The following is a 13,197-nucleotide window of genomic DNA, read 5'->3' on the forward strand; positions in this document are numbered from 1 at the left end:
ATATATTGTCCAAGCATAAATGTGAGTTTTGGTAACTGATGAAGTTCATACATTGCCATCTTAGATGAACAATATTGATAATAAATAACTTTTACCCATTAATAGTAATGCTGCATTATAGATTTCAAACCTTTCTCAAACAGCAAACTATTATGCCAGCCTGGCTGGCCGAGTGGTTAGCATGTCCGCTCTCCAGTCAAGAGGCTGCAGGCTCGAATCCTGCCATGGGCAATGATGTTTGCGATCGTCTGTGGAAATACCAGTGGCGTTGGTGTAGTTGCGGTCAGTTGGTGAATTGTGAGTGATGGAGGCAGAGTTGTAGAGTGGATGCCCTCCCTCGATGAGTCTTTGGACTCCCTGGAGGTGACAAATGATGATGATGATAATAATTAAAATAAAAAAAGGCAAAAATCAGTAATAAATGAAACTGACCTACCTTCTAAAATCTGATGTACTCTTATATCTCGTAGATACTGCTGAATGGCATAATCTTTCAAGTATCCATAACCACCATGCATCTGAAGAGCTTGATTAACAATCTGGAAAAGGCATACTTAATTTTGAATATGATTAAAGATTACATGATAGGTCGTATAACAGTTTCCATTCAGATATATTATTATTTTTCCTTCCTGATAAGATTATATAAAAATAAAAGAAATTGCACAATTTTTTTGTTTTTATCTAAATAAAATTCTTTTCATCAGTTAATATAAATTTAGGAATCAAATTCCTTCTTTTAGCTTACTTTCATAATTCCTATTATTAACAATGTTTGGACATAAAGCTACATGCCAAAAAATTAAATGCACTTCATTTCATTTCAGACCTTATGAGCTTGTTTGCACATCTTGACAAGGTGACTGAATGGTTAAAGCAATGAACTGCTAATCTATTGGGTTGCTTGTCCATGTGGGTTCAAATCCCATCATTAGTGAACATGGCAGTTGTGTTGAGTTATGCAAGAAAACGTGTTTTTAAATTAAAGTATAGTGTAGCTTTTTGTCTCAAATTGTGCTGCAGTTGTGCTTCAGTTGGATACAAGTGTCCTTCAGTGGTGTTATTGTTTGAAACTCTGTTGTATATACATGTATTGTGTTTTTGCTGCTGTTTGTTTCACTACTTCAGAGTCTAAAGATGGCATCCAACAAGAGACGTATATCAGTGGCTCGGAGGACTTCTATACAAAAGTCTGGCTCTGTGTTGGATTTTTTGCAATGGATGAGCTGTGGAAACTGCTATATGTATGCGCTGAAGAATGTGAAGGATCTGTGGACTGTTTGGCTAAATGAGAAGAATGAAAACGTCGACGTATGTGAGAAGTGTCGGGATAGGCTGGAGCGATTAGGAATTGAAGCGGACATCGGGACCGTAGTGGAAGAACTTTGGCAGGAGTTCGTGAAAATTCGCAAGAGGAATAGGAAGTGCTCAGTAAGGAACTTCTGGAAATTAAAACTGAGTTAAATGTGTTGAATAGAGAAATTAGGCCCATGGAGGTTACTTTAGCTGAAGTAACTAGAAAAGGATTAAGTATAGGAAAGTCTTTGGTGATTGATGAAGTAATAAATAATATGGGAGTGATTGGGAGTCAACAGAATGAAAGCATAAGAGGTCTAGAAGAAACAAGATGTCGTGAGAGTGAAGGAGTAAGTAGAAGAGCGTTGAGTAATGAAACTAGGGGAATCATGCTGAATAGCATAAAAAATGAGGCCATGAGTGACGCTTGTTTGCACTTGAATGAAGTGATGAGTGGTAAAATATATGGTGATTCTATTATTAAGGGTATGGAGAGTGGTATGCCTGAGGAGTGCTTGGCTGGTGGAACAATAGAGAGAGAGTGGCTTTAGCAGTAAAGAGAGGGCATGATGCAGAAAAGATGATAGCTATGGTGGGTACAAATGACCTGAGTGGTAGTATAAATCAGGTAGCAAAAGATTTAAGAACATTGTTAGATTTCTTGAAGAAAAAAAGTGTCAATGGGAGGATAGTGTGTGCACTGCCTCGTGTTGACAATTATGAGTTAAGTAGACGAGTGATGATAATGAATGATATGATTGCAAGAATGTGCAAAAAAAAGAGGTCTGGTATTTGTTGATGTCTGGAATGTGTTTTGAAGGTAAAAGACAGCTGTATGCAAGAGATGGGTTGCATCTGAACATGGACGGTCATAAGCGATTGAAGAAGTTACTGTTTTCTGAACAAGTTGAAGTAATTGGGCAGGGAAACTAAAATTGAAAAGGTTGAGTGTAAGAGGGAGAAACTTAAGCAGTGATTGTATATTTGTTGATCCTTATTCGCAGAATAAATTGCAGAATAGAGTGGATAAAAATCGGCATAGGACTCTGAAATTAGTAACATGTATATCGGTTCTAAAGCTGGTACAAGAACTAAAGGGAATCTGCAATTTTTGTATACTGATGCAAGAAGCATTTGAAATAAGAGAGAAGAATTTTTGGCATTAATCAGTGCAATCTCACTAAAAGTTGTAGGCATTAGTGAAACTTGGCTGTCAGCAGAAGATGTGGTCACTGGAATTGAATGTGATGGGTACAGTATTTTCAGGGAGGATAGAGAAGATAGAATTGGGGGGGGGGGGAGATAGAGTACTGTTGATGATAGCTGATGAGTTGTAGCCAAAGAAAGTATATCAAGATGATAGACATGTGAATGATAGTTCATTGGAGGAGGTCTGGTGTGAAATAGTGACCAACGCAACCAAATATACAGTTGGTTGCTGCTATAGGCCAGGGGGTAATACTGAATTCATGCATCAGCAAATTAGTGCAATTAGTGCAGGGTTAGTGATTATTATGGGAGATTTTAATTATGGTGATATCAATTGGAAGGAGTAAATATCACGTGGCAAAAAAAGGAAATGGAATTTATACATCCTCTACGAGATAATTACTTGAAACAGTGCATAACTGAAGGGACATGTGGTGTGAAAGTGTTAGATCTGGTCACTGGTTCAGAGGATATATGCATAAGTAAGGTGTCCTCATTACCTCCAATTGGTGAGAGCAATCATGTGGTATTGACTTGGGAGGTTGCGAAATTTGTGGATTTCTCTCTTAAGAAAGGCTATATACAGAACTACAGGTTAGGCAATTATAACAAGCTTCAGAGTGAGCTTGCAGCCATCTCATGGCAGAACATATTGCAGGGGAAAGATGCTAGCAGTGCATGGGATAAAATCAGTGGGTATCTGAGGAAGGCAATATCCGATTGTGTCCCCATGGTCAGGAAGACAAACAAGGTAGCCATTAGATAGATGAGTAGTAGTATCAAGCTTGATCTGCAAAAAAAGAAAATGTTATGGAGAATTTACAAGGAGAAAGGTGATCAGTACACCCATGAGCAGTACAAGGCTCAAGTTAGAAAGGTTACCAGCATAGTAAGAAAAACTAAATCAGATTATGAGAAGACCTTAGTCAAGCATATCAAGGGTAATCCCAAAGAGTTCTTCCGCTATGTGGCAAGTAAAAGGAAGAATGACTTCAGAAGGATAACTTTAGTGGGTACTGATGGTATTGAGGTGACAAATTCAGATGCAATAGTTCAGTTACTGAGTGATCACTTTTCAAAAGTCTATCACCCAAGTGAGGATATCTCTGTACCTGTAGCAATAACTAATGTGAGAATTGAAGTTAAGAAATCAGAGGTACTTAGTATATTGCAAAATTTAAATGCAAACACTGCTGTACGTTTAGATGGAATATCAGCTTGGGTGTTGTGTGAATGTGCAATGGAATTGTCAATGCCTCTTACTTAATTATTTAACTTAAGTTTGAAATCTGGTATGGTCCCTAGAGAGTGCAAGGAAGGCAAAGTAGTTCCTTTGCATAAAGGTGGCTCTAAAACTGCGGTAGTTAATTACAGGCCAATCGCCATCTAGGGAGTGGTGGTAAAAGTATTGGAAAAGTTGGTTAAAGACAAAATTCAAGAATGGGTGGATCAGGATATGATACTCTATAGGGGCCAACATGGTTTTATTAAAGGTCAATCCTGCCTTAGCAATTTATTAACTTTTCATAATAGAATGACATCTGAGTTGGACAAAGGAAATGGCTACACAGTGGTACTTCTGGATTTTGCTAAGGATTTTGACAGGGTACCCCATGGAATACTGTTGTGCAAACTGGAGCAGATGGGGATGGATACTAAACTGGTGATATGGATAGGAGAATGGCTCAGGGAGAAATACCAGAAGGTGGTGTATGAAGGAGCAGAGTCCAGGACGTGGCACGTGACCAGTGGTGTGCCTCAGGGCTCTGTGCTTGGGCCATTGTTGTTTAATTTGTACATAAATAATATAAGAAATGGTTTAAAGGGAGATATTCAGTTGTTTGCTGATGATGCAAAGTTGGGTAGCGCAATAAAAAATCAAGCTGATGTTGAGAATTTGCAGGATGATTTAAATAAGCTGGCAAAATGGGCAAAAGGTAATGAATGTCAGTTCAATGTGGAAAAGTGTAAAGTTATGCATTTTGGGATTAAAAGATTACCAGCTGTGTACTACATTGATGGAACGGTACTCCAAGAGATTGATGAGGCTAGGGATTTTGGGGTGTTGGTGGATAGGGAGATGAAGTTCAGGGGACACGTTGCTAAGGTGTCCAAGATTGCATTTAGGATTACTTGGTTATTGAGGAACACACACTAACATCCAGAGATAAAGAGGTTATTATTCCCCTTTATAAAGCTTTGATACTTCCACTTGTGGATTACTGTGCTCAGGTCTGGTCACTAGGATTCCTTGGAGATGAGGAAAGGTTTCAGAGGAGAGTGACTAAGTTGGTGAGTGATGTAAAAAAATGCTCCCTACATTGACAGATTGAGAGCTTGTGGATTGCAGAGGTTGGTTGATAGGCAGGGGAAATGTTTCAGCTGTGTGATAGTGATGGAAGAACAAGAGGTCATCCCTGGAAATTAAGGAAAAGTGTGGTTAACAAGGGTGTGAGAATGAAGTTTTTCGCCTGGAGGGTGGTGAATGAGTGGAATGCATTGCCTGACTCGGGTGTGAGTTCTTCGTCTGTAAATGAATTCAAGAAGAGATATGACAGATACTGTTTTGCTGCAATCCAATTATTGCAGCAATCCTCTGCATTACCTTCAGTACCTTAGCAATAATGTCCCCTAAATTTCAGGTTTCTATCAATCATCAAACCCAGATCTCTTGTCTCTCCTACTACCTCCAGTTTAACTCCTCCCATATAGAGTATGCAGCGTCCCATCGATGTGTCCCAAACCTCAAGACCTTACATTTTGCTGCATTAAACCGAGACCCCCCCCCCCATTCATTTGTCCATCTATCTAGCTTATTCAAATCCTCATGCAGGGCTACCACATCTGCACTATTACTAATAACCCTTCCCAGCATCGCATCATCTGCAAACAACCGAATATCGCCTTGCAATCCACGGACAATGTCATTGATATAAAGATATAAAGGTTAAACAATATAGGTCCCAGTACTCTGCCCTGTGGAACCCCCACTTGTAACCTTCTGCCTCTTTGATATTGCTCCACCATACACAACTTTCTAATACCTATCGGACAGCCAATCCTGAATCCAGTTGACCAATCTGACATCCAGACCCATGTGCTGCAACTTGAATATCAGCTTATTATTATTATTATTATTATGGGCAACTCCAAGGAGTCGACAGACTCATTGAGGGAGGCCCTAACATCATGTCAAGAACAACTATTCGACATTCACACAGTATCTATCATACCTCGCCTTGAACTCATGCATGATCACAGCACCCATAACAGACTCTGGCAGCTTATTCCACTCATTCATCACTCTCCAGGTAAAAAACCTAGCTCAAACACCCCTGCTAACCACATTCTTGCCCAGCTTCCATGTACGGCCCCTAGTCCTCCCACCACCAGTCCTGTTATCAAAAATATCTTCTGGATTAATCTTATAGAAACCCTTCAGTAATTTGAATGTCTCAATCATATCACCCCTTTTCTGCCTATCAACCAATTTTTGCAACCCACAAATCTTCAACCTGTTCTCATAAGGTTCATTCCATAGACCTGCTATCATCTTGGTCAGTCGTCTCTGGATCCTCTCTACCTCCTCCCCATCAGGAAGAAACCCTGGCACCCATATCTGGGCACAGTAGTCTAGATGGGGTCTTATCAAGGCTCGATACAGAGGAACAATAACTTGTTTGTCTCTGCTTGTTAAAGTAATTTTCAGAAGCCAAATGATTTGATGTGCTGATTTAGCCACTTATGCAATGTGCCCCCTAAACTTCAATTCCCTATCCACCAACACCCCAAAATCCCTGGCCTCATCAATCTCCTGGAATACGGTTCCACCAATGTGATATGCTGCTAATCTTTTCACCCCAAAATGCATACCTTATACTTTGCCACATTAAATTGACATCCATTTACCCTAGCCCAGTCCTCCAAACTATCCAAATCATCCTGCAAAATTTTGACATCGTGTGCACTCACAATTGCTCTACCCAACTTTGCATCATCAGCAAACACGTGAACACTTCCTCTCAGATCCTTTCCTATATCATTGATGAACAAATTGAAAAGTAGTGGTCCAAGAACAGAACCCTGCGGCACACCATTAGTCACAAGCCGTCTTTTGGACTCAACTCCTGAATAAACCACTCTCTGGTATCGCTCCATCAACCACCCTCCTATCCATCTCACCAACCCTATATCCATCCCCCATCTGCTCCAGTTTACTGATTAGAGTTCCATGTGGTATCCTGTCAAAGGCCTTGGCAAGGTCCAGTAGAATCACTGTAAACCCATTCCCCTTATCCAGTTTAGCCATCACTGTGTTATAAACCTTAAGCAAGTTACTGAGGCATGATCTACCCTTCACAAAACCATGTTGTCCCCCATACAATATCCCATTTTCATCTATCCAATCCTGTATTCTTTTCTTGACTAATTTCTCCAAGACCTTGACAACGATTCCTGATATGCTAAACAGCCGGTAATTTACAACAGCAGTCTTGGAACCTCCTTTATGCAGTGGAACTATTTTCCCCTCCATCCATCCCCTCGGGACTAATCCAGACCCGAGACTGAAATTAAACAAAATGGTCAAGGGTATACTGACAATTCTTTAGCCACTTCACGTACGACACGAGCTGGTATACCATCCAATCCCACAGATGTACTGAAATTGAGGTTTTGCAATAGACTACTCACCTCCACCTCATTCACCAGAAATTCCCATATAAAATTTTGGTTCATTCATTTCTGCAATGTCACCACCTGGATGATATACTCTTGCAAAGTGCTCGCTCAGTAATTCAACTATATCAACTGATTCAGTTATCTCCCTACCATCGGCATTCTTTAAAATTATTCTGCCATATACAGTAGTCTACATTTTTTCTTTTACTCGAAAAAAACTGTTTAGGATTCTCTTTAGCCTGCATAGCCAATGTTAATCCTTTTTGCTTTTCTTACCACACTCGTCACCCTTCTGGCCTGCGCTTTATACCGTTCATGTGCCTGCCAGTCACCTTTCTCCTTAAATTCCCCCCATAGTTGTTTCTTTTTTTGCAGCTCAAGCTTAATGGAATTATTCATCCATTTAACCCCTACTTGATTTATTATTCGGACTCTACGTATACAGTCAGCCATTGCTTCATGCAAACACTTCTTAACTGCCTCCCATGCACTATCAACTTCTAGCCCTTGCAGTTGTACATGCCATGGCACTGAACCAATCAAACTCCTAAGCTTGTCATACTTACCAGCCCGATAATTCCACATGTACCCTGTATTAATTGTAAATTCCACACCTTTAGCCACCTCCCAAGTCAAGACCCTATGATCACTCTCACCAATTGGTGGCAATGTGGTCATATCAGTTACAGCCAAATCCTCAGATGCAATTACTAGGTCAAGCACTCTCTGACCCCTAGTATTTTCCATTACATGCTGTCGCAGATTCCCATAATAACCACATAAAATCCAATTTTTTCCTCCTGTGTCTCCTCTCCTTACACCAATCAATGCCACCATAGTTGAAATTTCCCATAATAATTACCCTCCTTCCACTCATTTCTTCTATTTGCTTGTGCATACTATCTCCACCATCTTTTTCCATCACCTGGTCTATAGCAGCACCCAATTGTATATTTTGTTCTGCTAGCCACAATCTCACACCAAATGGTCTCAAATGTACTCTTTTCTCTATCCTGCAATTCAATTTCTATTCTCCTTGGCTGCAGCTCATCAGCTATCATCAACAATACTCCTCATCCCATTTTTTTCTCCCTGTCATTCCTGAACACACTATACCCATCACATTCAATCCCACTAGCTATATCATCTACAGTCAGCCATGTTTCACTAATGCCAATAACCTGTGGTCTGGAATTGCCAACCAAGGCCAAAATTATCATGTGGCACCCTGTCAAATGCCTTTGCTAAGTCTAGGAAAATGGCAGTATATGCCTTTCCCTCATCTAATGCTCTTGTAAATTTATCATAAAAGGCTAGCATATTGCTAAAACAAGAGTGTCCCTTCACAAATCCATGTCGACTCTCACTGATAACATTACCCTCATCTGTCTAATGCTGTATACGGTCCCTCACCACTCTCTCCAAGATTTTACTAACTACTGATGATACACAAACTGGCCTACAATTAGCCACATCCAGTCTGCTACCACTCTTATGCAATGGCACTATTTTACCTTCCTTCCATTCCATAGGCACCTTTCCCACAGCCAGACTTTCACTGAAAAGCCAGGTCAAGGGCACTGTCAGTTCCTTAGTACATTCTCTCAAAACTCATGATGAAATACCATCCAGTCCCACAGCTTTACTAACATCCAGAGTGTATGTGGAACACACTCTCCTCCTGCATCTCTAAACCTTGAATCTGCTCTATCCCTCTAGTATTCAAATTGACTCCTCTAGGATGAAATACTCGAATAAAGTGTTCATTGAACAATTCCACTATGTCCTCTGCATCAGTCACTCTATTCCCATTTTTATCCCACAATGTCATTCTTCCACAGTCATTTCTCCTCCTACTGGTCACATAGCTAAAAAAATTCCCTAGGATTTTCCTTGGATCTTAGAGCCAATCTTTTTAATATTCCATTTTCGCTTTCCTTACCATACTAGTCACTCTTCTGGCCTGTGTCTTATATTCTTCATGCATCTTCTCTTCACCTGTCTCCTTATATCTCATCCATAGCCTCTTTTTCGCATACAATTCCTGTTTAATATTGTTTGTCATCCACTTTACTCCAAATTGTGTCCTCTTCTTCACTCGTGGTATACAACTTACCATTGCTGCTAACAAATATTCTTTCGCAATTTCCCATGCACTAATGATATCCCGGCCTTCCAATTCCTCCCTCCATGAAACTTCCCGAAGTTGACGTCTAAGACTATTATAATCACCTGCATTATAATTCCACATAAGTTCCCATCTCTTTGATACTCCTGCATGTCTATTCATTTTCCAAGTCAAAACCATATGGTCACTCTCTGCAACTGGTGGGAGAGATGTCAACTCAGTTATTATCAACTCTTCTGATGCTATAACCAAATCCAAAACTCTTGAACCTCTTGTTCCCTCTGTTACATGTTGCCTAAGACATCTGTCCCTCAAGAATTCTAGAAATTCCATTCCCCTATTGCTACATGCATCTTCCTCTCTCCAATTTATACTACTTTAGTTAAAATCTCCCATAACAATCATTCTTCTTGCACATCTCCTGGTCCCCATCCTCTGTGCTCCTGGGTCTGTAGCAACACCCCACTAAATATCCTGTCTTGCCTACCTCTACCTCACACCATACACTCTCAAAATCATTTGTCTCACTTCCTTCCCAAGCCTCCACTCTTAGAGGACATAGGTCTTCACTTATCATAAGCAGCACCCCACCACCACGCTTTCCCCTCCTATCCTGACGAAAAATGCTATACCCAGCGACTTCTATTCCTGTAATTATATCCCCTTCTGTCAACCACGTCTCAGTGATCCCAATAATTTTTGGCCAGGCTGATGTTATCTGCACCACCAATTCCTCTCCCTTATTCCGGATACTCCTGTCATTAGTATAAAGCATATAAATGCCACTTTTTCTATACCCAGCATCATCCCTTCTAGACTCCACTGGGCTCAGTGTTACCTGACATCGTCTCCCTTCTCCCAAGTATCCATTCCTACAAGAGGCCACCCCTGCTATTATCCTCCCTGGGACACACTGGTCATCCTTCTAATATTTGTGAAAGGGACACTTATGGTGGAAGTAGTGTGATGGTTTGCGGAAGCATCTCAATGGGTGGAAGCACCAACCTATATGTGCTTCCTAACAGAACCACAAATACTGCAACTTATAGAGAAAAGGTCCTGGATCCCTACATTTATCCATATCCAGATGTGATATTTATCCTACAAGAAGATAATTCTTGTCCCCATCAAGTGAATCTCATGGACCAGTATCTTGAAGAAGAGACTATAGCACATATGGACTGGCCAGCCAGGTCTTCTGACCTTTATCCTATTAACCATGTCTGGAAATAATTAATTTTCCCAACATTTCAATCTTCATATCAAGTATGGCTGTATAAATCTACCAAAGATTTGGGAGACAGTCATCCTAAGACCAAATTAATATTTTTTAATTTATATTTTTTCAATTTGAATTTTTTTGACTACTACAGTAGTATCTCGCTAATCCGAACCGCGGTTTGAATGAAAAAAAAAAGTTTTATTTATTACGTATTATTATTTTGTGTGCTATTATTTTTATTTAATAATTATTATTTTAACTATTATTATTTATTTTATTATTATTACAGTACAGAAATTTGGGAAGCAGAGATGGGATGTAAAGTACACAATCGGTGCGAATATCTTGGAAGAGGTAGAGGAAATGAGAGATCTGGGAGTGATTGTAGACAAGGACCTAAAATTTTGGGGACATGTTACTAAAATAGTGAAGACAACACAGCGGATAATGGGAATGATGCGGAGGACATTGACTTGTAGAAGTAAGGATGTTATGGTTCCTTTGTATAAGGCTTTGATCAGGCCACATATGGATTACTGTGCACAGATCTGGTCACCTGGTTTTCAAAAAGATGAAATTGCGTTGGAAAAAGTTCAGAGGTGATTGACTAAGGTGGTTTCTGGTCTCTGGAATGTAGAGTATGAAGACAGATTGACAAAATGCAATTTGCAGAAATTGGTGGATAGAAGGAGGAGGGGGGATATGATTGAGACATATAAGCTGTTGAGTGGTTATTACCGGATTAACATTGGGGAGGTTTTGCACAGAATGGGTGAGGATAGCAGGAGAACAAGAGGTCATTCCTGGAAGCTGTATAAGGAGGGTGTGAGCAAGGGAGTGAGGAGCAGGTTTTTTGCATGGAGAGTGGTGAGTGATTGGAATGCTTTGCCCGAGAGTGTAGTGTGTGCAGAGACAGTGAATATATTTAAGGCACAGTATGATAAACTGTGTGTATAACAGTGGACCTCCCACGATGAGTCTTTGACTCCATGGAGGTTTTTATAATAATTATAATAATAATAATAATAATAATAATAATATATATATATATTTTTTTTTCATACTGTCGATTGTATGGTTACACTGTAGGCCTATTTTGATTTATTGTGTGTTCACGATTGCTTTTTCATACTGTATGTCGGCATCGCTGTCGAGCGTCATGGAAAAAACTGTAGCCTTCTAGAATTTACGAAGATAACCAGAGTGATAGACAAAAAGCAGATATTCAAAACGGGCATAATTTGGTTAAAAATATAAATCCAGATGTTGAAATTTCACAAACAGATTGTACGGAATGGATTACAGGCAGAACCGAAAGTGAATTCGAAATCAAATCAGATGCTTAAATTATAAATATGACGCTATAGAATGAATTAGCAGACGATGACGACGATAAAGAACTCTAAGAAAAAAAGTAAAACACGAAGAAGCAGTTGACAGTTTTAATATGTGTATAGAATGGGCTAAGCATAATGTTACGCCATTCCACAAAATTTTATTGCTAATGCAGCTCCGAGAAGAAGCATTCGAAAAAAGTTTAGCTTCCAAGAAGCAAAAGAAAATCAGTGACTTTTTTAAAAAGAAATTTAAAAAAAACTTTTTTGTGTTATTTTATGAAACTTTTTTGTGTGTTGTATACAAGAAAGTGATATTTTTTACGCAAATTAAGTTACGTACTGAACTATGCAATTTTATTAAATCAGAATCCTCAACAATACAGGTAAATACAAACTAAATATTTTACTAAAATTAACTTGCGTACTGTATTATTTTTTTAAGTTTTATATTACAGTACAGTAGCATTTTTTTTATCAGTTAATAAATTTATTTACAGAATTAAATTGATGTACCATTAGAATCTAATTATATTTTTCTTAAACGCTAGTTACTGTTGCCTCCTGGGGGGGGGATTCGCTAATCCAAACTTTTCACTAATCTGAACGAGCGCAGTTTTTATTAGTTCGGATTAGCGAGATACCACCGTATTTCAAAACATTTTTTTTTTACCTAGATGGCGCCATATTAGGACTTTAGTCTTGTGTTGCATGCCGCAATCACTTATACTAGCCCCCACTTTTACACCGGATTGTGGTTGTTTTGCATTTGTAACAAACTGTGTTGTGTGCTCTGAAGATGCTGGATATAATACCAGCGAAATATTAGCTTTAAGTTAATAAATAGTTATTTTCTTAACCATCTGTGTTCTTATTATACCGTGAAACCTATTACAACATGTCTGATGAACACATAAGCCTATCCATGCAAAATGGCTACAGTTTTACTGTATTCTAGTTTATTTTTATTATTAGATGCAGTGTTGTGAAGAAGTTTGTTGATAGTATTTTTGCTATGGCCATATTATATTGTTGGAATTATGCTTGGAGAAGCTGATGAGGCTATCAATCTTGGAGTTATGGTGGATAGGAATTTCAGTTTCAAATGTCACATAGCAAATATCACAAAGGATAATTATGATGTTGAAACAAACATTGACACATAAGGATAACAAAGTCATTCTGCCTCTTTACCATATGACTGCACTTGGACTATACACAGACTTGGTATCCTGTTTCTAAGGGATAAAGAAGCTGTGAAAAGGCTGTAAAGAAGAGTTACAAAGATGATATTGGGATTATGGATTGTAGATTAAGAACACTGACTG

General features: G+C 39.1%; 1 protein-coding gene across 1 annotated transcript in view; it reads right to left on the bottom strand.

The window, feature by feature from the left end:
- LOC150097827 (isobutyryl-CoA dehydrogenase, mitochondrial-like) overlaps window positions 1-13,197 on the bottom strand; it is a 289,762-nt gene that overhangs the window by 34,965 nt on the left and 241,600 nt on the right. The window contains exon 9 of the mRNA XM_090406597.1: window positions 437-539. Coding sequence (XP_090262723.1) covers window positions 437-539 — 103 coding nt within the window. The remainder of the gene's footprint in view (window positions 1-436; window positions 540-13,197) is intronic.

Source organism: Typopeltis vanoorti, chromosome 16 (genome assembly GCF_054136105.1).
Source record: "Typopeltis vanoorti isolate ZY-2024b chromosome 16, IOZ_Tvanoo_1.0, whole genome shotgun sequence".
In the NCBI taxonomy this organism is placed as follows: Eukaryota; Metazoa; Arthropoda; class Arachnida; order Uropygi; family Thelyphonidae; genus Typopeltis; species Typopeltis vanoorti.